General features: G+C 39.4%; 2 protein-coding genes across 2 annotated transcripts in view; both read left to right on the forward strand.

The window, feature by feature from the left end:
- LOC125239935 (probable tyrosyl-DNA phosphodiesterase) overlaps window positions 1–1,433 on the forward strand; it is a 31,634-nt gene extending 30,201 nt beyond the window's left edge. The window contains exons 15-16 of the mRNA XM_048147712.1: window positions 30–199; window positions 874–1,433. Coding sequence (XP_048003669.1) covers window positions 30–152 — 123 coding nt within the window. The 3' untranslated portion in view covers window positions 153–199; window positions 874–1,433. The remainder of the gene's footprint in view (window positions 1–29; window positions 200–873) is intronic.
- Window positions 1,434–13,685: 12,252 nt separating this feature from the next.
- On the forward strand, window positions 13,686–27,309 carry LOC125239980. The gene is made up of 9 exons (XM_048147773.1): window positions 13,686–13,802; window positions 14,452–14,514; window positions 15,305–15,404; window positions 15,957–16,094; window positions 16,669–16,823; window positions 17,912–17,969; window positions 19,722–19,828; window positions 26,305–26,391; window positions 27,203–27,309. Exons 1-9 carry the CDS (start codon window positions 13,731–13,733, stop codon window positions 27,278–27,280), a joined length of 858 nt encoding a protein of 285 aa, XP_048003730.1. The 5' UTR covers window positions 13,686–13,730; the 3' UTR covers window positions 27,281–27,309.
- The last annotated feature ends 216 nt before the right edge of the window (window positions 27,310–27,525 follow it).

Genomic DNA, 27,525 nt, shown 5'->3' on the forward strand with positions numbered 1-27,525 from the left:
TATGTGTTTATACACATTTTTTTTTTCAGATAAACGAAGATTTCTTCCCGCTAGAGCCGAACGCTCCGAACCGATTAATAATTCCGTACGACATTCCGCCCACCAAATACACCAGCGATATGCAACCGTGGGTCATGGATTATTTGCATTAACTCTTATGAGCTAAGGAGTTGGAGTACTCTTTTTGCCGAGGTTCATGGTAAGTAGAGTTATTGGGACGCCTAAAAAGGGATAGAATATGCGAAGAAACTGAAAGAGAGAGAGAGAGAAGATAGAGCAAGTGGAAAGTTGAACGAAAAAATTAAAATTTGGAAAAACCCCCGACTGCGACATAGTAGACCGATTTTCATGAAACATGGCTAAGAACACTCCCGACTAACTCAGCTTTCAGACAAAAAAAAACTTAATCTAAATCGGTTCATCCGTTCGAGAGCTACGATGCCACAGACAGACACACAGACAGACAGACAAACAGACAGACAGACACGTCAAACTTATAACACCCCTTCGTTTTTGCGTCGGGGGTTAAAAATGAAAAAAAAATCACACCGGCAGGACTCGAACCTGCGACCTACTGCTTTGCCTGAGCAGTGGCTATGACGAAAAATATAAGAATGCGTCTTAATAGGCACTGGAGTATCAATTTACATTGGGAAATCGCCAGTAACAATAACAAATGTGACAGACAGACAGACAGACGGACAGAGTGGAACCATAAGTGTTCCTTTTGTACCTTTTTGGTACGGAACCCTAAAAAACATATGTATAAAAAATAAATTTTATTAAAATATCCATATTGATATTTGCGAATTTACTTTTACTCCTCCTTTTGAAACATCTGAAATAGCTAACACATTCTTTTTTTTTTTTCAGGTAAACGAAGATTTCTTCCCGCTAGAGCCGAACGCTCCGAACCGATTAATAATTACGCGCCTCTTTCATATATTTGATCGCCAGTGTCCGAGGTGTGACTCGGGAGAAGAGCTTACTTTTTTTTGAAGTGGAACTTCTAATACGACATCCAACTGACAGCGCGTAACACTCAGTCATTGTTACTTTGCGTGGAATGCCGCTCACTCAGCGCGTAACATTCTGTCTCAACGCGACTCACTCATTCCATTCATTCACTTATTCACACAGTCAGTGACAAAACAGAATGCCAAGAATGGTTTTGAATGGTGGAATGGTTATAATAAATAAATAAATAAATAATAATTTGAGCAAATAGCAATGTAAAATATTTAAAACTGTAAAAAGATGGACGTACCTAAACGTAAAAACGTGATGGTCACTTGGGCAATGTTTTTCAAAGGAACACCCCACATTTTTTTTTTAATTTGATAAATTTTATGTGGTTTCCACTCAGAATCGTGAGCTCTTTATATCCTAATAGGAGAAAAAAGTGTCCCAAGGTTTTTTCCCAATTGCGTTACCATTTTTCCATACATTTTATATGGCGGTAACGGAATGGCAGGTTCGAAATATGTATGGAAATCTTGGGACAATTTTTTTCTGCTATCAGGATCGAAAGACCTCGCGATTATGAGTATGAATCGCGTAAAAAATACCCATGTTACAAAAACAGTAGGGTAGACAACTTTTTTTTTATAAATGGCCTTACTTTGAAAAAATGGCCCGCTTGACAAAATATTTTTGAGGTTATGTTGTGAAGTTTCAATTTTTCCGCGCGGAGGGACTACGCACTGTTTTTTTCTGTATATAATACGTCGGTGAAAAGTGTATCAATCAGGTTGAATCTGTAAATAAACTATTTTCTACATGATGCGTTTTTGATTCATCGTTTTTAACCCTTAAATGCATGAATTTTACTTTTAACGAGATATTAATATATGTGATAGACTATGGTTTTCTGACTCTGGGAAAAAAAAAATTAAGATCGATTTTTATACTAAATCAGTGTTAGAAGTAAAATAGGCCAAATCTTATTCATACAAATATATCGTAATTGGTAGGTTTTATAAAAAAAAATACTATTATTAGAAAGGTACACTATTTGTGAAACCTTTATGATAAAATATTTAAACATAAACTAATTACTAACTCTGAAAAAATCAGCCTAAATCACATACTAAAAATGGCCAACGTCCTGCTTTTTCACACTTTTCCGCAATTTCATCTTAATTCTTAAATAATAAATAGTAAATCATTATATTATTTAATTTATTTAATTGTATATGAAATAATAATAAATAATTAAATTAAATAATAAATAACAGAAAATTTACAACTTTCTGAGACGATGTCGTTCAGATCTATCTCTGAATCAGAAACCTATAAGTACCTTGGTATGTCACAGTCGTTGGGTATTGAGGATGTTGGCATTAGACGGTCGGTGAAGGAGCGCTTTTTCAGTCGGCTGACAAAAGTCCTTAACAGTCTTTTGTCAGGAGGCAACAAAGTGCGCGCCTTTAACGCCTGGGTAATGCCTCTACTCACATACTCCTTTGGCATACTACGGTGGACCCAGACTGAGCTGGACGCCCTGGATCGGAGGGTCCGGTCACTGCTTACCACACATCGTATGTTACACCCGCGCTCGTCTGTTATGAGATTGTACATCCCACGGAAGTGCGGTGGTCGAGGCTTCCTAAACGCCAAAGATCTCCACAACCGTGAGGTGTACAATCTCAGGAATTACTTCCTTAACAGCGAGTGCGGGATGCATCGTGATGTGGTGGCAGTGGACGGAAACCTCACGCCGCTCTCCTTGGCGAAAGAGAACTGGCGCAAACCTGTGGTACTAAATACTGCGGACCGCAAGGCGGTATGGGAAAGCAAGCAGCTACACGGGCGGTTCTACAAGGCCCTCACGGGACCCGATGTAGATCTGCTCGCATCGGTGAACTGGTTACGATTCGGGGACCTCTTCGGAGAAACCGAGGGTTTTGCCTGTGCAATTGCGGACGAAGTTATGATGACGAACAACTACCGGAAATATATCCGGAAGGACGGTACGGTCGACATTTGTCGGGCATGCCGCCGTCCCGGAGAGTCACTCAGGCATATTATTTCCGGTTGTTCTCATCTTACATGACATAATCTCGTAGCCAGGATTATTCACCAGCAACTTGCTCTTCAATACGGCCTTGTGGACCGCGAAGTACCGTACTACAAGTACTTACCTGCGCCAGTTCTCGAAAATGGTCGTGCCACGCTCTATTGGGATCGATCTATTATCACTGACAGGACTATTGTAGCCAATAAGCCTGACATTGTGATAATAGATCGACTGCAACGCCGGGCAGTGCTCGTTGACATCACCATCCCCCATGATGAGAATCTCGTGAAAGCCGAGAAGGACAAGTCCAGTAAGTACCTAGACTTGGCTCACGAGATAACCGCCATGTGGGATGTTGAATCAACGATCATTGTTCCGATAGTCGTTTCAGCGAACGGTCTCATAGCGAAGAGTCTCGACCAACATCTTAAGAGACTCTCGCTAGGTGGCTGGATCAAGGGCCAGATGCAGAAGGCGGTGATCTTGGACACAGCGCGGATAGTTCGACGGTTCCTCTCTCTGCAGCCCTAACCACCGGCAGCTTGGGCCCTGCCCCGCTGCTGGCGGCACCCTAGGTTAGGTTTTTTATAATGTGTTTATATGTGTTTTATATTGTTTTGTAAGTGGTTTTGTATTTTACTTTTATATTCATATTATAAACAGCCTAGCCTAAGATTTGAAAGAAATAAAGAGATTAATAATGAATAATAATTAAGCAACAAATGTGATTTTGGATAGCTACATGTCGAGCCACGGGCCATCAAATATATGATGCACATATACATCACCATGCATTTAACGGTTAAACCCTTCTTTACTTTCCCTAAGCTATTTTAATCCCTAAACCATTACTTTCCCTAAGTATTAATTAAAAAGTAAGTATTTGGGTCACTAGCTTCGAAAGGAAGACATAGCGATCGCTCCAATTGCTCGCCAGAGCGATGCGGCGATGAGTAAAACATGCATAATTACTACAGACGGTCAAGCAAGCTCAAATCAAAGAGGATCGAGTATATTGAAATTAGTGTTCGACCGAAACATGTTTTCTGGCCGAAACGAAAACTTTAAAAAAATTGTTTTCCCCTCACTAGCTCGGAAACACGTGTTTTGTCTTTTAATACCAGCGGGTAAAAATTGTAATTTGACCCTGAATAAAGTCAAATTAACTGCTTTAAAATTTTATTGGTAAAAGTAGGTGAATCTAGTAATAAAGATGATTTACCACTTGTGGCACTACTGGAAGCAGTGATAAACGCGTTTTTTACGTTGTACTTTCCTCGCTATAGTGAGGGGAACAGTTTTGTGTTACATGCACTCGGGTGCACATGTATTTTACTTCTCGTGTGTTGAAAAAGTCGCAAGTTCAGGATTCTATTCTCGAACAACTCGCTTCGCTCGTGGTTCAAAGAATCCTTTCACTTGCTCGTTTTTCAATTTCACACTCGGCGTTAAAATACAACTTTGCACCCTTGTATAACAAATAACTATTCTGGCCGAAACCGAAACTTCATATTTGGACCATGGGCAGAAATGTCCCCACCCACCAACAGAAATGAAACATGTCTCATTTAACAGATCTTAGCAACCTGATGATTTTTTACTATGACGAGGATCGCCATATGTATGGGGTTTTCTTGGAAAACCGTGTTTTTTTTTTACATAATTTTTGCTCATTTCATTGAAAGTTTTTGTTTTTTTATTATACTAGTTGATTGATAAACAAGCATGCGGGGCTGCGTGATGGTAAACAGTCACCGCAGCCTATAGACGGATGTAACAACTCATGGTTATCACGTACGCGTTACCGACCATGTGACGTAAAGATCTTATGCCACAGTACCCAGTAATTGCACTGCCATGTCTCACCCTTCAAACCGGAACACCGCCGCAATATGTAAAAACAAAACACGGTTTTCCAAGAAAACCCCATACATAGGGCGATTCTCGTCATACTAAAAACCGGCCAAGAGCGTGTCGGGCCACGCTCAGTGTAGGGTTCCGTAGTTTTCCGTATTTTTCTCAAAAACTACTGAACCTATCAAGTTCAAAACAATTTTCCTAGAAAGTCTTTATAAAGTTCCACTTTTGTGATTTTTTTCATATTTTTTAAACATATGGTTCAAAAGTTAGAGGGGGGGGGACGCACTTTTTTTTCCTTTAGGAGCGATTATTTCCGAAAATATTAATATTATCAAAAAACGATCTTAGTAAACCCTTATTCATTTTTAAATACCTATCCAACAATATATCACACGTTGGGGTTGGAATGAAAAAAATATCAGCCCCCACTTTGCATGTAGGGGGTACCCTAATAAAACATTTTTTTCCATTTTTTATTTTTGCACTTTGTTGGCGTGATTGATATACATATTGGTACCAAATTTCAGCTTTCTAGTGCTAACGGTTACTGAGATTATCCGCGGACGGACGGACGGACGGACGGACGGACGGACGGACGGACGGACGGACGGACGGACAGACAGACATGGCGAAACTATAAGGGTTCCTAGTTGACTACGGAACCCTAAAAATCATCAGTTTGCCAAGATCTATTAAATGAGACATGTTTCATTTCTGTTGGTGGGTGGGGACAGTGCCCATACAAATTTGCCCATGGTCCTTTGTTTAAATCGCCAAAAAAATGTGTTGCATGTAAGCAAAATCTGACCTTGTTGCATCTTAGGTCGGAACGGGCATATTTGCATGTAGTCAGTCAACCAGCGCGCTGTGTTACACAATGTAGGTAACATATCGCCGGCACAGTCAGCTGAGCATTTTTTTTTTTGCCAATAATTTTTTTTTATTGTTTTAGGGAATTTTAGCACAGAATATATGTATAATAGTACAAGTACAGAAGGCTCACTCCTTTGATGTTCACAAAATGCCGCCATTCTAAATTCTTACCTACATTAACAAACGGACCGCACGCGAGCAGCCAACATTGAATTTTATTGCGCCGCGCGAAGGTCGTCGCCAATGAATGGGCCGCGAACTCGCGGCCGCTGACATGTACTTGTAGCGCGGCGATAGAATCGCGGAGTGAGCCGCCCCTGATTTTAGGTCAATTGTACTCAGAATCACGAGCATAGAGTATATTGAATAGTTATGGTATAGAGTTATCAGTCAAGATTTTCGAATGCAGCGTCATCTATTATTAAGTTACGACAACTACGTGACAAAGTCAGAAAGTGGCGAAATCCGAAAGTGGCAAACTCAGAAAGTGGCGAACTCGGAAAGTGACGAACTCAGAAAGTGGCAATCTAAGAAAGTGGCATTCTCGGAACGTGACGCTCTCAGAAAGTGGCCTCCTTAGAACGTGACGTCCACAGAAAGTGGCGTCTTCAGAACGTGACCTAACCAGAAAGTGACTGGTAATTGTTATTTGTTATACAAGGGGGCAAAGTTGTATTTTAACGCCGAGTGTGGAATTGAAAAACGAGCAAGTGAAAGGATTCTATAGTTGAACCACGAGCGAAGCGAGTGGTTCGAGAATAGAATCCTGAACTTGCGAGTTTTTTAACACACGAGAAGTAAAATACATTTGCACCCGAGTGTAACACAAAACTTTTCCCCTCACTATAGCGAGGAAACTCCATCACAAAAAATGCATTTATTACTACTTCCAGTAGTTCTACAGGTGGTAAATCATCTTTATTACTAGATTCACCTACTTTTATCAATTTTAAAGCAGTTAATTTGACTTTATTCAAGGTTAAATTACTTTACCCACTAGTGGATAAACTGCGTTTTTACCCGCTGGTATTGAAGCACAAAACACGTGTTTTCGAGCTAGTGAGGGGAAAAGAAAATTACGTAAGACTAAGATACGGGTAGATATAGTGTATTTTTGAGCTGTCACAGGGAGAAGTCATCTTAAAAATACTACGAAAATTCCTGGCTCTGCTTGTAAGTATTCATATCGACTGTACAGTAAATTAATCGCAAATTGCTAGCAAGTCAATTATTCAGGCCGCGACCGAGTTGCTAATACAAGCTCTGCTTCAGTGGACATCGTTTAACATTCTTCCGTACACAACAAACATGAGATTATTTTTACGATATAGGCAGCAAACGAGCAGACGACCCGCCTGATGGGAAGCAGTCATCGCTGCACATGGACATAAGCAACATTAAGGGAGCTACTTATGCGTTGCCGATGTTTGAGAACCCTAAACACCTGCTTCTTGAAGAACCCCATGTCACAGCCCATGTCATAGCGCAAGGGGAACACCTCAGAAGCACAGTATAATAAAGAGTACTATCGTACAGTATGGCCACTCCCGCTCCCCGCTGAAAGTGCCGCCCACCCCCTCTCGGTTACCTCACAGTTACCGCCTGTCAAAAACGCGAACAGTCGACCTGTCATATTTCGCACATTTCGCGTTCACCTACACGAGCTTAGACTATGAACTAGGAACGCGCCTCTTTCATATATTTGATCGCCAGTGTCCGAGGTGTGTCAGGTAGCTCCTTTGGGTAGCTCATTCCACAACTTGCACGTTCTGGGCAAAAATAAGCGAGAGGCACGTTTGTTCTTAATTTACACCAATACACGTTCCTAGTGTTCCTAAAAAGGAGTGGAAGGGTCAGTTGGTAGTGGAAGACCTAGGCGAACTTTTTTTGGTCAAATCGGGGAAATATTGCAAAAAGGCCAAGGGCCCATTTCTCGAAGCTACAAGTTACAATTTACAAGTGGTAGTCAATTTCTAATATGACAAGTTGGAAAGAGACTTCCGCTTGTAACTTGTAACTTTCAGTTTTGAGAAATGGGCCCCTGGGGCCCGTTTCTCGAAAGGTACAAGCCTTGTATTACAAGTGTGTTTCCATGACAACCCATACGATTTGACAGTTCGCGCACTTGTAATACAAGGCTTGTACCTTTCGAGAAACGGGCCCCAGGTCAGAAGTACTCGAAACCGACGAGCGTGTATGAGAAACGTTATGAAAGTGTGTGAAGGAAAGTGGTTTGTCTGGATCGTAGTAAATGGAAATCCGTGATCTCTGCCTACCCCTCTGGGAAACAGGCGTGATTGTATGTATTATATGTACGTTCCTAGTAACTTATACCTACTAAGAAAACACCCTTACATTCCAAAAAATGTTACCAAAATATAACCATCAAAGCATAGAGGAATACGTACCTACCTAAGGGAAGAGTTGTAACTCTATACATCAGTAAATGCGAGTTATTTGTATAACGCGTTAAATAGATGGCATTACTACTCGATACTAGGTGTCAACAGTGTCTCGTCTGCCAAAAATGTCATATTAGAACAGTTTACAACTTAATATTACGAGCAGAACGAACTGAAGACAGAATACTGATTAACCCCTCGTATGCTTAGACACGGATCCGTGCGTGGGAATTTCAATCTATTGTTCTTAAATGTCAAGGTCACTACTACACTACTAAGGTACTGACATAATGTAAATTTATCAATTTCTAAGGTTGTCTGGAAGAAATCGCTCTTTAGCGATAAGACCGCCTGTTGTTTACCTTTGTTCGTGTTGCTTCCTTGTTTTTATTGTTGTATTTTATTAAGGTGTGCAATAAAGAGTATTTGTATTGTATTGTATTGTCACTATTCCAATGATCAAAATTGACAGGTCGCATACGAGGGGTTAATACTATTGTAATATTAGCTAAAAATTGGTGAGCATTAGACTCTCCGTTCGTCGCGACACCTATTGACAAGTAGCAGTACTGATAATTTATACTAGTTGACGCGTGATTGTCGCTAGATGTCACTATAACTATGCCTATACAAATAACTCGCATAATTACTGATGTATAGAGTTACAACTCTTTCTTTACTTTATTACCTTTATGATCAAAAGGAACATATAGACGATTAAGCAAATTTTTTAGCTGAAAAGACGGCAAATTTGAAAAATGTATGTATGTGTTTCAGTGATAGGTTATAAAAAAATGTATGGCTGGTTTGATTTATAGCCCGTTTAAGGCGTACACACTGTATAGCCAAGCCTCTAACCAGTTAGTTTAACTATAATACTCGTATAACTTCATATTGACCGCCTCTGTTAAGTGCCACGCCTATTATTTCGTCCATTGATCCGCTTAGGTAAGGGGAGGCTAATCTATTTCGAGTTATGGATTATCTAAGTAAGTATCAGTAGTTAGTTATAGCAGCAGTTCTCGAAAAGTTTGTACAAAAATTAAGGAAAAAGTTAAATTTATTTTTATTATTCCTTTTCTGTTACCAAGATTTCTTTCATGAATTGAGATTTTAGTAAGTTTTATTTCGTCATTAAGGTTCTCCAGTATCTATATTTTCTTAATTATAACAATTATCCTGTATATATCTTACGAAAGTCGACTTATATCACTAAATGGTAACAAAACAGGATCAATTAAAATTTGTTGACGTGGCTATGTACAAATTTGACGGGAACTGCTCAGCTAATCCTTACTAATATTATAAATGGGAAAGTGTGTGTGTCTGTTTGTTTGTCCGTGTTTTACAGCAAAACGGAGCGACGAATCGTGTCGACGTGATTTTTTAGGTGGAGATAGTTGAAGGGATGGAGAGTGACATATTCTCGTAGCGTACAACATTTTTGCTAGGTAATTTTGATTCTTATTGAATTCAATTTCATTTGTTCAAAAAATTTTGGAAACAAAAGAATAGTACATTTCGATACAAGTGCGAAAAAGAGGAAATTTTTTAAATCGACACGAGTTACGAATTCCCTTTTCGCACGTGTATCGAACGACGTTTTTCAGTACAGATGGACCTCTGAAGTTTCGACCTGCCATATAATGAACCACTTCTCGCACTAGTGCGTAAAAAAAACACTATCTGTACTGATATAGTACATTACGATACAAGTGCGTAAAAAAGGAAGTTCGAAACGAGTGGCGATAAATTAAAACACGACCGAAGGGAGTGTTTTAAATCGACACGAGTTACGAATTTCCTTTTCGCACGTGTATCGTACGACGTTTTTCAGTACAGATGAGCCTCCGAAGTTTCGACCTAGCATATAATGAACCACTTCTCGCACTAGTGCGTAAAAAAAACACCAGCTGTACTGAAAATTATATTTTATATGTTTACATGAAAGTTAAAATTCCATTGAAACCATTATGTACTTTAGAAAGTACATTGGGTGACACGAGGATAGGCTAATTTTTGTCTCTTTCTAACGCGAGCGAAGCCACGGGAAAAAGCTAGTAATATAATAAAAAGCGGAATCACTGGCGAGTCATCCATACTAATATTATAAATGGGAAAGTGTGTGTCTGTTTGTTTGTCCGTCTTTCACGGCTAAACGGAGCTACGAATTGACGTGATTTTTTAAGTGGAAATAGTTAAAAGGATGGAGAGTGACATAGGCTACTTTTTGTCTCTTTCTAACCCCCTACTTCCCTAAAATGGGGGGGGGGGGGGGTGGAAGTTTGTATGGAACATTCCAATTTTTGAATTTAATGCGAGCGAAGCTGCGGGCAAAAACTAGTAACACATAAGAATTGATTAAAAATGTAGCGGCAAAGGTTTGATTCCCGTAGAAAATTTGAATTTCGCGCCTTGTTTTGGTGCCAAAATTTGATTGACCGTTTAGATGACTCCGCAGCGAGCTCAGTCAGAGCTGAGACTCTAACGACAACGTATTTCAATATAACACTGATTTAAACTTTCACGATGATTCGAGCATTTCTTTTTTTTTTGCCACTTTTATGAAGTGTGATATTTTTGAAAAAAAAAATGCTATTTCTACTCAGAATTACTAGCCTTTTCAATCCTAGTAGTTAAAAATATTGTCCCATACGATTTTTTCTTATTTTGTTACCATTTTCCGTACATCTTGTATGGGGTAACAAAAGAGGAAAGTAACAAAAATGTATGGAAATTCTGGGAAACTTTTTGTCTCCCAGTGAGATTGAAAGTACTCGTGATTCTGAGTACAATTGACCTAAAATTCCCTAAAACAATAAAAAAAAAGTTATTGGCAAAAAAAAAAGAAATGCTCTTCTTCTTTTTCTTGGTTAGGGGCTATGTAAAGGCTCCAGAGCGCCTTATGTATGTGCGATTAAATTAAATCAATCCAAAATTTGAGGAATGGACAATCCACCCGGTCAGCTATGACCTTGAGTATACTGTTGTGACTGCTACTTTTTTTTTTTACCCAGGGGGAATCTGTTATGGATCCCACTGGCCCAAGGTAACCCACCCAAGTTAGCCCAAATTAATTAATTTATCCAAGTTTCTAAATAAGCAACAAAAATGTGGTTGATGTGGGCTTTGGTTTTAAAAGTAAATCTGTAGTGGGGCGTAAAGTTTACACCTTTGTCTTAGTAATTAAAGGATTCGTTAATGATCTTGCGTACAAAGTATTTTAACTTTCAGTCGACCCCACCCGGCCTGATCCGGTCCACTGAGTTATTGGCAACGCTATATATGACGGCCTTTCATAACCCGTCCACATTCTAGACAGTGCTGTGACCATGAGGGTAGGTAGACCTTTTTATCCATACTAATATTATAAATGGGAAAGAATGATTTGATGTGCGCTTTTCGGTGAAGGAAAACATCGTGAGGAAACCGGACTAATTCCAATGTCTAGTTACCCTTCGGATTGGAAGGTCAGATGGCAGTCGCTGTCGTAAAACACAACGCCAAATCTTGGGATTAGTTGTCAAAGCGGACCCCAGGCTCCCATGAGCCGTGGCAAATGCGCAAGGAGGATGATGAATAATATTATAAATGGGAAAGTGTGTGTCTGTTTGTCTGTCTTTCACGGCAAAACGGAGCGACAAATTGACGTGATTTTTTAAGTGGAGATAGTTGAAATGATGGAGAGTGACATAGGCTACTTTTTGTCTCTTTCTAACGCGAGCGAAGCCGCGGGAAAAAGCTAGTGTAATAGTGTGATTTAAAGTGAAGGAAATAGGTTACGATAGTGGAAATAATGTGTGAAAAAGGCGGAGAAAAAAAAATAGTTCCTAAATGTTAGTGGAACGTTCATCATCATCTTCGTTGCGTTATCCCGGCATTTGCCACGGCTCATAGGAGCCTGGCCCCGTAGCCGAATGGCATTTCTCCGACGCCAAACGAAAACGAAACGTAGTCCGGCTCTGTCGCGCCAACACGCAAGAGCGATAGGGATAGATATCTACTAGCGTTTCGTTTCGTGAGCGTTTGTGCCATTCGGCTACGCACCCTGGGGTCCGCTTTGACAACTAATTCTGGTGTAGACACTATTAGTCTTACGACAGCGACTGCCATCTGACCTTTCAACCCGAAGGGTAACTACTTAAGCCTATAGTGAGTTTTCACATTATCCGATCCGATATCGGATGTAGGACCGATATCCGATACATTACAGGTGCCATCTTGGATTTTTTCCATTGAAATCCTTCCGACATCCGATATCGGATCAGGGTGGCTAGCCGAATGGCACAATCGCTCACGAAACGCTCACGAAACGAAGCGCTAGTAGATATCTATCTCTATCGCGCTTGCGTATTGGCGCGACAGAGCCAGCGGCGTATCGCTTTCGTTTGGCGTCGGAGAAATGCCATTCGGCTACGGGGCCTGATAATTTGAAAGCGGACTTATTAGGGTTAGTCCGGTTTCCTCACGATGTTTTCCTTCACCGAAAAGCGACTGGCAAATATCAAATGACATTTCGCACATTAGTTCCGAAAAACTCATTGGTGCGAGCCGGGGTTCGAACCCGCGACCTCTGGATTGAAAGTTACACACTGTATGAATTAGATTTAGAAATGTTGTGTACCTATATATATATGATTTTTTTATTTTTTTTATTGATTTTTTTTAATATCAAGGACCATATAATACGGGACAGGCAAAGCCCATACAGAAAAGCGTACCCGTGAAATATATGGGCCTTTTAGGCTTAAAACTAGATGGCGCTGTTTCGCAGCCTGTAAGTGGCCAAAATCATATTTTCCCGAAATATTTTTGTGTTTTTTTTTGCCTGCGTGGTGACGGGTTAAGAATTTCACCACCCCCTTTCTTCCCTGTGGGTGTCGTAGAAGGCGACTGTGGGATATGGGTTAAATTGTGGCGTAGGCGAGAGGCTGGCAACCTGTCACTGCAATGTCACTGCAGTTTCGTTTTCTTTCAACCCCTTATTTGCCAAGAGTGGCACTGAAGCTTTAGTAGTTTCATGTGTTCTGCCTACCCCTTTATGGGATACAGGCATGATTGTATGTTATGTTATATTTTATTTTTTATGAGAACAAATTACATATTTCTTTATTTTAATACACATTTTGAAAAAAAAAAAATTAGGCATCATCAGTGTAGTTATGGGTGCTAAAAAATGAGGTACGATTCTTAGTATGGAGACTGTAAATCCTATATAAATCATCCTTGGTACCTGTAATATGTAAGGTACCGGCCACATCAGAGCGTCGCGTGTCTCGGGGCGCGCAACGGACGTCCGCGCCACGCCACCTGAGTGTAATTCAAAAAGCGTCTCCTCAGTACATTTTGTATAGGAAGCGTAAGGCGCGCCGCCAAGCGGCGCGGCGCGCGCCACGCCGCCGCCACGCCACCTGGGGCGCGTCTTACGTCCTTCCTATACAAAATGTACTGAGGAGACGCTTTTTGAATTACACTCAGGTGGCGTGGCGCGGACGTCCGTTGCGCGCCCCGAGACACGCGACGCTCTGATGTGGCCGGTCACTAACATTAGTAATTCTTGTTGACAGTTGATATGTATGTGGTGTGCGGTGATGGCGGCTGCGCGGGCGCAGGATGACTTCTACGCGCCGCAGACCTTCAATAAACACGTGAGTTTGTGTGCCGTTTTTAATCAAATGGCTACACTTTGTCGCTTAAGTCGGTAGTGACCCTGCCTGCTAAGCCGTGGTCCTGGGTTCGAATCCCGGTAAGGGCATTTTTTGTGTGTTTAGCATAGATATTTGTTCCTGAGTCATGGATGTTTTCTATGTATATGTATTTATCTATTTAAGTATGTATTCCGTCGCTTAGCACCCATAGTACAAGCTTTGCTTAGTTTGGCGCTAAGTTGATCTGTGTAAGGTGTACCCAATATATATTTATAAAGTACAGCGGGGCAAATCTCGACTGGGGGGCAAATGTAACTGGTCCATTTTTTCCACGTTTTACAATGTTTGTATTGTTAAGTAGAGTGTCCACCGGTTATATAATGGTTATGGTAGGCGTGTTCAGTGGATACATGTAGAACTCAACATCATAGTGTAATAATTGGTAATAATGGAAAAAATTGTTTAGTTACAATGGCCCCCCAGTCGAGATTTGTACCAGTGGGACCAGTGCCTAAGTGCGTTTTCACATTATCCGATCCGATATCGGAAAAATTGTCGATTGGTGTTCAGCTTCATTTAGTGGTGCAATTAAGTCTTGCGGCTAAGCGTTCATTATTTGTATGTAAATATGTATGTATGTATGTGGCAGGTGAGGGGAGCGCTTTTCCAGCCAATGCACCAGCCCTGGAACGGGCCAAAGGAAATGGACAGAGTAAGGATGCAGACAATTTTGTTCTTTCTAGCGTTCAGTTCTATCACTTTTGCAGCTGATACATTATACCTCGTACACTATATGAAAAGACTTGACTGAGGTATCTAAACCAGGCCCACTGGGCTGTCATCTGTCAAATTCCATATAAAATACTGATTTAAACTTTCACGATTATTACACATAATTATTTTTTCCCCTCACTAGCTCGGAAACACGTTTTTTGTCCTTTAATACCAGCGGGTAAAAACGCATTTTATCCACTAGTGGGTAAAGTAATTTGACCTTGAATAAAGTCAAATTAACTGCTTTAAAATTGATAAAAGTAGGTGAATCTAGTAATAAAGATGATTTACCACCTGTGGAACTACTGGAAGTTGTGATAAATGATGTTTTTTGCGTTGTAGTTTCCTCGCCATAGTGAGGGGAAAAGTTTTGTGTTACACTCGGGTGCAAATGTATTTTACTTCTCGTGTGTTAAAAAACTCGCAAGTTCAGGATTCTATTCTCGAACCACTCGCTTCGCTCGTGGTTCAACTATAGAATCCTTTCACTTGCTCGTTTTTCAATTCCACACTCGGCGTTAAAATACAACTTTGCCCCCTTGTATAACAAATAACTATTAAAATCGGGACTTAATCGCGTATGACTACATATTAAACTGACCTCCAACGTTTCAGGGACGGCGCGCGAAGTTTTTTTTATACTACCAGTGTCTCGCGGTAGCTTTATTATTAAAATTTTAATTAGGAAAAAAATAACTTTTATTACACAATTAATTGTTTGTCACCAGCTGGAGTCGTATCAAAAGAGCATGTTCACACCAGCCCTACATAATGACGTGGACCCCCAGAGTCAGAATTGGAGACCTGTCAACGACCGGGATTGGCGAGGTCAGTGCCATCTTGTATATAATCGTCGGTGGCAACGTGTAAGCACGGATCCAGCTTCGTACCCAGAGGGAAGGGGGGGGGGGGTCATGCCCCCATGCCCCCCCCCTGGATCCTCGCATGGCAACGTGGCAAACAAGCATGCAGCACGCCTGACGACTCTTTAACCTTCCAAGCGATTCTGTTGTGGAATGCTCTGAATGGGAAAGTGTGTATGTCTGTTTGTTTTCCGTTTTCACGGCAGAACGAAGCAACGAATTGACTTGATTTTTTAAGTGGAGATAGTTGAAGGGATGGAGAGTGACATAGGCTACTTTTTTCTTTTCTAACGCGAGCGAAGCCAGCAAAAGCTAGTAGGGTGCATTGGGGTAACTTCGAAGTACCTACTGAAACTGTTCTGTAATTTCGAAAGGGGAATCTTGATATGTAAATATAATGGTGATTTTTATGTGACTTTCGAAATTAGGCGACTTTTGAAATTACCCAAATGCACCCTATTATATAAATATCTATTCTATTCTATTCTGTCTTTACCTCTCTGTTTTATTTCTCCAGGATCCCCAAGCCCCCTCGCCCCAGCAGCCCCCCTGCAGCCGATCCTCCAACCGGAGCCTTGGAGGCCCCCCTTCAGTCCCCAGCTGACTAAAGAACAGCAAGCCGCCATACTACACCACAAACAAGCTCTTACATCAGGTACTCCTCCCACAAATTTCCCCCCATTAACTACTAGAGTCTCATCCATCCATTTTACTCTCCCCATTTCAGTCCACAGCTGCCTAAGCAATAAGGTAGGTAATTTACTGCATCACAAGCCAGCTCTTACATCAGGTGACCTCTCCCTCCTCCCGCACTAAACAGATTCCTCCATCTCCCATAATATCCCCCCTCCTCTAACTAGCAACCCCATCTTCAACCTCCAGCTGACTAAGGACAAAGACATATATAACTCCGTATAGACAGATAAAGTCTAAGAAAAGAACGTACCTCAAAGCCCTAGAGAAAAAGGTACGGTGGCCTAGATGGCGTTACACCTTCGGGGAACGCTCGGCTAGATGGCGCTAATATTAAAATTTGTCAATTTTCCAAATTGTCAAAACTGAGGTTCAAAAGTTTTAAGCTTGTGTCGAGAGATGGCTGTCCGGATCCAGTGATTCCACATTTTACTTTGACAGTAACTCTATAATACTCGATCCTCTTTGCTAAGGAACAGCAGTGTGTTGAACTACTAAAGTACTTCCTGTTTTAAAGTTAAGTGTTTCCTCACCAGATGGCGCCTTCCGTTTCGAATACGCCTCCGACAACGGTCTGGCTGCCGGCGAACAGATCGAGCCCGACGGCACCAGAGTTGGAGCTTACCAGTACAAGGATCCCAGCGGACAAATCGTGAAGCTCAAGTATAGAGCCGGCAAGGAAGGCTTCCAGGTAAGAGAGAGAGAGAGAGAGAGAGAGAGAGAGAGAGAGAGAGAGAGAGAGAGAGAGAGAGAGAGAGAGAGAGAGAGAGAGAGAGAGAGAGGGAAAGCATGTTGTTGTCAAATCCCTGGACATGATGTCTATCAGGTGATGAGAAGAAAGAACGACGGCACCAGAGTTGGAGCTTACCAGTACAAGGATCCCAGCGGACAGATCGTGAAAAGCAGAGATAAAGGGAAAGTATGTACATACATATAATCACGCCTGTATCCCATAAAGGGGTAGGCAGGGCACATGAACTACCAAGCTTCAGTGCCACTCTTGGCAAAAGGGGTTAGAAGAAATCGAAGTTGTGACATTGCAGTGACAGGTTGCCAGCCTCTCGCCTACGCCACAATTTAACCCATATCCCACAGTCAACTTCTACGACACCCACGGGAAGAAAGGGGGTGGTGAAATTGTTAACCCGTCACCACACGGGGCTCTTAACCCGTCACCACACGGGGCCAGTATGTTGTTGTCAAATCCCTCTCTTCTCCACCCCTAACGCACCAAAAATGTAAGGCACTAGAATTTAGTCAGGATCCTTTGATTCGATTGTGAAACTCAAGTATAGAGCCGGGAAAGAAGGCTTCCAGGTAAGAAATGACGTCATTTGTTGTTAAACCCTTTGTTACAACCAAAAATGAAAAGCACCATGATTTCTTTAGAGTTTGAGAGAGAGATCAGAGAGAGAGAAAGACCAAAAAAGTATTGATCGAAAGTCAATGTCTTTGTCACACTATGACATGTCGATCAGGTGATGAGAAGATAGAACGACGGCACCAGAGTTCGAGCTTACCAGTACAAGGATCTTAGCGGACAGATCGTGAAACTCAAGTATAGAGCCGGGAAAGAAGGCTTCCAGATAAGAAATGACGTCCTTCGTCGTTAAACCCCTTGTTACAACACTTACAACCAACAATGAAAAGCACCATGATTTCTTTAGTGATCTGGATTCGAATTTCGATTAATCAAAAGCCTATGTCCAGGAGATACTATATACATTAGGAGATAGAACTGGTAAATAAAATATGAACTAAATGAGTTTTTTTTTCCAGATCCTAGAGGGCAGCCATCTACCAAAAAGCCCAGAACCAGTGGCGCCGCCAACTTCTGGTAAGTCTTTAGCCCCATTAAAATTATAACCACGATACAAAATTTAAACTTGGAAAATCCCCCGACTTCCAACAAACATGGCTAAGAGACTAAATTATCTTTCAAACAAAAAAAAACCTAGATCTAAATCGGTTCATCCGTTCGAAAGCTACGATTCCACAGACTCACACATATAGACAGACAGAGACAAACAGATAGACACGTCAAAATTATAACACCCCCGTCGTTTTTGTAATACTGTGGCATAGGGTTGCAAAAAAAACGGTTTTTTTCTGGCTTGAAAAAAAAAACATGAAAAATAACCGTGAAAAAAACAGTTTTCTTTTTCGGAGTATGTTTTTCTTCTAATGTACGAAATCTCAAAATTTGCAAAGCAGTTAATACTTCTATACAATATTTTATTATTCCCCAATAAACGTTTGTATACTGAATGTTAATCGAATTAAAATGTACGTTATTGTTATTGAAACACGTTACAACTCACGAAAAATCGTTGTTGTCGAATTATTTGTTCATCTGAAAAAAAACATATTTAAAAAAAAACCATGGTGCTCGGTTTTTTTTTTCATAATTCTGAAAAAAAAAACATTTGGTTTTTTTTTCTATTTGCAACCATACTGTGGCATTATTATGCGGCAGGACGAAATAGAAAAACAATGGGACTACGCATATAGGCTTTGCCTATAGCTTTGCGGTCTATATCATAATAAATATCAGACGACGCAACGGAGCCATGCACGCTGTTACGTCGTCGCCTAAATAGAATATTGTTTTTTTTTCTCGTCTGTTTTTAATCTGTTTTTTACCATTTATGTGCTATACCTATTGTTTTTATTTTTTAGTTTCACAGTGCCTTGGTTTTACTGTTATGCTGTGTAACTTATTTAAATAATAAATAAATAAATATAGCTCCCGCTGCATATAGGTCCCTAATCCAAGATAAGTTTGCAACGATTTTCACAGACAGATTTTCACGATTTTTTTTATTTTAAACGTCAAACTAGTGTAGGCTACTTGACCCCTTTTTAAAGTCTGTCTTATTATGATTGAGTACTGACCAATTAACCGTAATAAAATATTACAATAATTATTTTATTATGACTTAAAAGTAGCAAAAAATATTTTCAAAGTAAGTATACTTTTACCTAATCAGGCGAAAACAACGCAGTCATGTTAATCTATAGATTATCTGTGCATCAGGTCATTCTACTCGAAAACAACATTCTGACATGAACTTATCATTATGTCAGTGATTGATTCGACATGAAGTAAGGTTCCTATTCGGTGACGTCACTAGGTACATCGCTGACAGCGTTTTCGGTGGCCAAAATAAATAAATAAATCACACATTTTAAATCGAAAATACGTAGTCATCAGACACTTTTAATAGGTACCCTGGAATCTATAAATACTTATTTGTTTTTAACCCCCGACGGAAAAACGACGGGGTGTTATAAGTTTGACGTGTCTGTCTGTCTGTCTGTTTGTCTGTCTGTTTGTGTGTGTGTCTGTCTATGGCATCGTAGCTCCCAAACGGATGAACCGATTTAGATTTAGTTTTTTTTGTCTGAAAGCTGAGTTAGTCGGGAGTGTTCTTAGCCATGTTTCATGAAAATCGGTCTACTTTGTCGCGGTCGGGGGTTTTTTCAAAATTTTAATTTTGTGGTTAGGTTATTTATAGGTACTACAGAAGAAAATCATTTATTGTGCAAAATTTGATATGAGTCTAGTAGCCTATTATTTTGTTCACAGACCAGCATTACCAGCAGGCGTACCAGCAGCAACGCCAGCAATACGACCTACAGCAGCAGTACAATCAACAGCGGATAGAACCGCAGCAGAACTGGCAGCAGAATACTGTGAGTCTACTGTTTATACTTATTATTAGTAGCTTTTTGCTATAGGTACTAAAACCATTAAAATGCTTAGGCTCAATAGTATGCACGTTATCTTGCAGGATAATACCTAATTTAACAGGTCGACCGTTGCGTATGTATCTACCGGCATAATTACTTGTGTGGCGTCGAAATAGGGTTCATTATTGGAAACAGATGTACTGTCTGTAGGTAGTGTATATCTAATAGGTGGATTGTTATTTAGATATTAGAATATTAGATAAGATGGAGCGCATCGCCAACAAACTGTTTTACAGTTCGGCGAAACTTTAATGATATGCTTGTGTACATTGTCTTTTTTGTTAAAAAAAAAAAAAAAAACTTATTTACTTTGTTGGCGCGATGATCCAAAATGAGTCTTGGTCTTCAAGGGCGCGCCACTATACGCGGTCCCTCACGACATCACGCTAGCCCTCGCCGACGCCAAGTTCGCGGAGATCTGCCTCCACTCTATCCGCCTACGATATTTAGAATGGCCAGCAGGACGGCGTCTATACTCTGTCAAACAAGTCTGTCAGTAAATAAGAACAAAGAAAACTATATGCATCCTTTTCTTTAGGGTGCTAGAGAAAAGGATACCTATAGTTTTCTTTGTTCTTATTTACTGACAGACTTGTTTGACAGAGTTTAGTTGGACGATCCAAATAGGCTCTCTAGACTGCCCGATCTTCAGCTATCCTTACAAGACGGCCAAGCCAGTGAAGACGATGTGACATGGTCTCACCATGGTCTCAAATTGGTCTCATGGTCATTATGTAACTGGGTGATTTTTTTTCAAATTGTCCACTATTTTGTCCACTATTGTGTCTATTTTGACGCAAAGGTTTGCACGACCGCTTTACATCAGGCGGGCCGTATGCTTGTTTGCCACTGACGTAGTATATAAAAAAAAATATCTGTGCTCATCACACAAATAAATGCCCTTACCGGGATTCGAACCCAAGACCGCGGACTTATGTTGGGTTTTTAAGATCTATGCACGACCCTGTAAATGACGAATATTCGGGAGTAAAAAAACATTTAAAAACCATCGCCTATTACACATTTTGTATTAGAGATTTTTTGAATTATAAAATTAGAGTACATTTAATTGAAGATCGACCGGTATGGCCTAGCGCGTAGTGACCCTGCCTGCTACGCCGCGGTTCGGGTTCGAATCCCGGTAAGGGCATTTATTTGTGTGATGAGCACAAATATTTGTTCCTGAGTCATGGATGTTTTCTATGTAAGTATATAGTATTTGTATATTATATATCGTTGTCTGAGTACCTGCAACACAAGCCTTCTGGAGCTTACCATGGGACTCCGTCAATCTGTGTAAGAAAGTATAAATATTTATTTATTTATTACTAACGACAATTACTAATAGCCTAAGACCGGTACGATATTTTTGAAAATAATTCTATAACAGTAGTTTTATTTCATATACAGCGCTTAATCGCAATTTAAAAAACCTATATTTTCGAATCCACCAATAGTTGGGAATGGAAGATATTAAAAAAAACTACGCCTAGAAAATAAGCGTTTTCTTTCAGCAAAATACCTCACAGTAATTTAATGGTGGAAACATGTAGAAAAAAATCAGTTTTAAGGTTTACAACCCGAAGCCACCTAAATATATGACGGGAAATAAGACTATTTTTATTGATATAGAATTTTTGAATTTTGTCTAACGTGCTCTAGAGCTGATATAATAACAGATATTTTTAACCAGAAATCAATAGCACATAATTTTTCAGATATTTAACATATAAAAACCACCAATATATTTATATGGAAATAAAAAATCTAAATATTTGACCGGGCAAATTCGAAACAGATAATAGTACGAGGTTGACTTTTATTGTCCCTATTTAACAATATTAACAGCATGATAATCCACCCAACAAGTTTGACCTTTATTTAATACTTTAATTTATTTAATATATTTACATTTTTTGCGTGGTTTGGTTTGGACCTTAGTGTCTTACATTTAGGAATCCATATGGCAAACCACCACGCCGGTGGAGCTGAGCCGAGGGTAGGTGATGAGCCGTGTCGCATGCTTTTTATTCTGTTCTTCTATTACACATTAACGTAAATGAGGAGGCACACTGACATTTTACCCTGCCAGGCGGCGCCTATGCATGTCACTGTCATTCATATGTGAGAGAGAGAAAAACATAATTATCAGCTTCTCGCTCTCACGTCTCACGGACTAATAGGGTGGCGCCATCTGTCATATCCTTTGAGTGTTCCTCCTCATTACATGCCTGTTTCTACATAAGTAATATTTTAAGTAGATTAAAAACAGACGTTTCCCACCGATAATAAAGTCCAAAGTAATTAAAAAAATTACACATTTATTTTAGGCATGCGATTTGACAGTCGTCGAAAAGAGTATATACTTGTCAGTACATACATCTATCTCACGTTTTTCTCTTCTACCATTTGACAGATCTCCGTCATCTTGTGAAATGTATTCTTCCATTCTTCAGAATCGTTGAAGCAACGCTTGTTACAAACACGCGAAAGCTATGCAAAGTCTAATTTCGACCCATATGTCACGGCCAGGTATAGCCCCGGCGATTATCGTGAGACTTACAAGCCACAGGTCACAAGTTCAAATCTCAGTCGTCGCATACGTTTTTACAGCTTTTTTAATTAATTTTTTAAGGTTTTATTTATATTATAAGTTGATGAGTACAAGCTACTGCAATGACATTAAATACAAGGACGCACAATTCATAACAAAAATGTTTTAAAAATCTGGGTCTAAATTGCATTTATAACATTCTTGTTGATGCTAATAACGTTAACTTCTTATCTGCTTAGGAAAAAAATCGTTCATGTCATAACCAACATAGTGTATAAAGACCTAAGTATCAAAATTGCAAATGGAACTGCCACACACTAAAAACTCTTTATCAAAATACCTTTTGTCATAATATGCTCAAATGACTTATATGTCAAAATGAATTGCGAACGAATATTGAACGAATGGAGCCGCTACCAATATATAATAAGTATGTAGGTATTAGATATTTCCAATTTATTCCATAAATATAAATACCTAAAAAAGGCCGCAATTTTACTTCTTCATTACATAAACTTTAAAAATACCCTACTGTATCATCTTTATCTTGGTCACTTGTACTCCGTTTATTACAATAAATGTATGTAATGTATGTATGTGTAAATTTCCTGAAATAAATGTCATATCTTGTTGTCACAAAGAAAAATTTACAAGGCTTCCAAGAATCTCGAGCTGGAAGGATACAAATTAAAATATTTTCTATGAAAACAATTAAATTCGACAGCAGACAACCCAAAGGTTTATCGGATTTATTTATTATAGGCATTTGTTTTAAATTAAATACCAGTGGTTCTGATCTGATAGTGTGGGATATTCTTTAAAATTTATTTTCAAAAGGAGATTTAATGTTTTATTTTATTTTTTTTTATTTTTATTTCAAATATGTTACACAGTATGACAGTAAAAACCAAAGCACTGAGTAACTAAAAATACATAAGAGCATAAAAAATAAACACATAAAAGTAAGAAACGTCATCTAGATTTAGGTGACAACGTAACGTCGAGGCTTCGTTGCGTCGTCTGTCCGGGCGTACAATTCGGCAGGTTGCCCCGGAACCGTCGAAAGACTACACCCTTCGGCCAGAAGTCTGCACTCGCGATGGTGTCCTGCAGCGGCCGCGGCACGCGCACAACAAACGAGCTGAAGTGCACGTAGCGGCGCGACTGCAGCTGCTGCACCCTCAGCGTGAAGCCAGTCTTCCGGCGAACGTACTCCACCACTTCGTCGGCCACGGCGGAGTAATGCAGGCGAGACACGTAGAGCGGCTTACTTGGTGTGGCGACCCGAAGACCAGAATTAACCGGATCCGCAGTGCCACTCACAGTCTTACGAGGCGCCCTACGCGCCTTGCTTTTCCTTTCCACCAATGTGAATCCCTCCGTATCTACATTGGTGCGGGAGGACTTCTCCTGACTTCTCATGTTGGTAATGCCATTCAAATAATATTAGAAGTGTCTAATACGCGAGTGTTCGAATTTAATTATAGGATAGCACATATTGAAAGTACTGTAATATGGGTACAAAAGCCTGCCTATTGAAATATAAAATACATAGCAAAAAGTATAGAAAGGACCTACTTTTCGACTTTTTATTTACACTACGTACCGACCATACAACTGACTCTAATTAATCTTGGTATTAAAAAGAGTAAAATGTAGTACGTTTTTCCATTATCCGATCCGATATCGGATGTCGGACCGATATTCCATACATTACAGGCGGAATCTTGGATTCTTCTATTGATATCCTTCCGACATCCGTTATCGGATCGGATAATGTGAAAACGGTCTAATAGCGACTCAATAGTTTTTGTTCCTTGAAAGTCATTAATTTGAACAAATAAAATTATTCATTGAAATCTATACAATTACAACGAGTATTATAATGTATAATGAAGTATTCATTTTGTAATGTAATCCAAAGAAATAACTTATAAGAAATATATTCTACCCTTTTTGCTTGTTTTCTGATTACTATTTAGCCAATTTTTCATTGACTCATACCATGGACTTTCAATAGGGACTGAGCTCACACTTTTTTTGCCATACTAAATTGAACTTTATCACCGGTGCAGAAAGGCGTTCTTATCAGACTAGTAAAAGTGTGTCCACATGAGAGGGTCAAAGTTGGGGCTGGTGTCCCTCTCGCACCTGTGACCAGTGTTAAAGAGATTACTACAGTAGTAGTATTTTTACCTGTATGATAACTAAGTTTATAAACTTCTTAAATTATTTTTGTATTATATCGAGGCAAGGATATTAATACCTTGTAATGAATTGGTAAGTCATTATTATGAAGCCATAAAACCAAAGATTTGCGCAATTAAAAAAAACCTTTAATTCGGTATTAGTAGATTTGGTAGTAACTTTGAATATTGACTGGTATCCCCAAATAATGACAGTGATGACGTCATTCAAATAATTTTGACAGTGGCAATAAGTGCGAGATCACCAGCCCCAACTTTACCCTCTCATGTGGACACACTTTTTGGCCTAACAACTCAATCTAGCTTAATGATATATAAATCTATTAGTCATACCGGACAACTGTCACTGTACAGTTGTAATCCTTATTACAAGGGCATAACGTCTAGCGATGGTTAGCTAAGACAGAGTATTGCGGTAAGTAGGAACGACGCACGATGTGAACCTTAGGTTACCTTCAATCAATACTAATACTGAAAGACAATTTTTAAACTTATTGCATTACATGTGTCTAACAAAATTTCAATGAAATGGGTTGTAAATCTAATACTAAAAAATAAATATTTAAAAAGAGAGGGTTTAAAAGGGTGTAAAAGATAAAAAAATAACAAGAAAAAAAGATTTCCACTGCCGAGGATCGAACCCACGACGTCAGGTCAGGAGCGCGCCCATCGTTTTACGCTACTATAACTGCCGGCGTATTATGATTCCAATTTTATCACTTATCCACGTGGATAAAGCATCCGTCACGCTTTGGCAAGTATGTCAATGTGAGAGTGACAGTTGTCTTATCCACGTGGATAAGTGATAAAATTGGAAGCATGATACGCTGGCTGAGCTATTTAAGCGATAGTATGAAGGTGGCGAAATATATTATTATACCGCGATGTAATGAAAATACGAATGAATAACTAACTTTTGAAATAATGCAGAAAATGACATCGTCAATAGTAGAGTTGGTAGGTAAATGAAAAATATGAAAATACTTCTTTCAGTACAGATTTTAGCGCTTCTTGGTGTGCATTTAAAGGTGGATTATTTTTTATACTTCTTTATTTTGATCTTAACGAAAAGTCTGTTCCAATTTTTTTGCTGATATAATTTTTGCCCTGAATGTTATTCTGAGCTAGTAAAATACTGAACTTCCGTTTTGTTTTTAGGGTGGTTTCAGTAGAAATAGTGTTTCAACACATATTGTAGATACAAAACAACCATAACTTCACTTGTCCTATTATTGCTTGCGTCATAACTAATTTAATTACTCCGCTTTTTGCTACTACGAAGTATCATTCACAAAAATAGGTGGTTTCTTAATGTGTTATAAAGATCATAAATTAAAGTAGTCGAATTTAAAACAAAAGTCCTGATACCATTTTCGCCTGATTTTTAGTGAATTAAAATAATCTTTTTTTTATTATATTATACGTTTCTTGTCACAAATTTTGGTGGCTTAACTAAAAAAACTGTACCAAATTACCAAACTTAATTTTTGGTGAGATAAAAAGTACTGTTATAGAATTAAGTTATTTTCCCAGTAGTAGCAAGACCGGATAGCTCTTAGGGTAAACTAATTATTGACTAATTATTGTTTGTAATTATTTTTAGTTAAGGCTTTTTTTATTTATTTAATTACTTATTATTCTAAATCGTTTGCTTGCAGGGTGGTGAGGGCGGTCAACAGAGGGCGACGGCATCGCAATACTACCCTCAAAGTTGGAGGTCGCAAGGCCAAGAGGACGATGGACAGGTAACACATTTTTTTATCGTCAGGATCGAATCAGCTCATGATTCTGAGAAGAATGAGCCTAAACACGTCCAGATCTGGTGAAATTCAATATTCAAGATTTATTTTTGACGACCGGTCTGGCTCAGTCGGTAGTGACTCTGCCTGCTAAGCCGCGGCCTTGGGTTCGAATCCCGGTAAGGGCATTTATTTGTGTGATGAGCACAGATATTTGTTCCTCAGTCATGGATGTTTTCTATGTATATCGGTTTAAAGATATTTTATTTGTCTCAAAAGAAATATTACATTTCACTTATTGAGATAAGTTTGAGATAAGTATTGACAATTGTAAAAATTAAATTATGCTACTGAAATATAAGTATGTATTTTTATCTATTTTATGTATCTTTAAGTATGTATATCGTCGCTTAGCACCCATAGTACAAGCTTTGCTTAGTTTGGGGCTAGGTTGATCTGTGTAAGGTGTCCCCAATATTTATTTATTATTTTATTATTTTGAACAAAATTAAAATTTTGAAAAAACCCCCGACCGCGACATCTCTAACGTATATAGATCGATTTTTATGAAACATGGCTAAGAACACTCCCGATTAACTCAGCTTTCAGACAAAAAAAACTAAATCTAAATCGGTTCATCCATTCGGGAGCTACGATGCCACAGACAGATACACACACAGACAGACAGACAGACAGACAGACAGACAGACACGTCAAACTTATAACACCCCGTCGTTTTTGCGTCGGGGGTTAAAAACGCCCGTCTACGGTATTTATTTAATTTGATTCACAATTTCACTTATCTTTTTTTTTTCAGTATCGCCCGCAAGAGAATGAAGTGCAAAACGGGCCTCACAACTTTGGCGAAGGTTTCGCCTTTTCATTTCAAGGTTAACCAGTTAGTTATACAAAAATAGGCAATAAAATAGGTATTATATTAGGTACTTTAATACATTCACGATAAATTGTGATTGGAAGCTCTGGTTAAGATTTTCGTCCGACTAATAAGACACTGGTCTCACCGCGAGCTAGTATAAGCTATGAGCTATCGGCTATAAAAACGAACAAAAGATAATCATTCCCGTGTAAATAAAAGAGACACGGCGATGTTTATAGTTACTCGCCCAGCGGTGAGCTATC

The sequence above is a fragment of the Leguminivora glycinivorella genome, chromosome 26, assembly GCF_023078275.1.
Source record: "Leguminivora glycinivorella isolate SPB_JAAS2020 chromosome 26, LegGlyc_1.1, whole genome shotgun sequence".
NCBI lineage: Eukaryota > Metazoa > Arthropoda > Insecta > Lepidoptera > Tortricidae > Leguminivora > Leguminivora glycinivorella.

Coding starts and splice junctions, on each gene's coding strand:
- LOC125239980 (XM_048147773.1), top strand. CDS start 13,731: ATGTGGTGTGCGGTGATGGCGGCTGCGCGGGCGCAGGATGACTTCTAC. Junction 17,970..19,721: donor AGTGGCGCCGCCAACTTCTG/GTAAGTCTTTAG, acceptor TTTTGTTCACAG/ACCAGCATTACCAGCAGGCG. Junction 19,829..26,304: donor AGAACTGGCAGCAGAATACT/GTGAGTCTACTG, acceptor GTTTGCTTGCAG/GGTGGTGAGGGCGGTCAACA.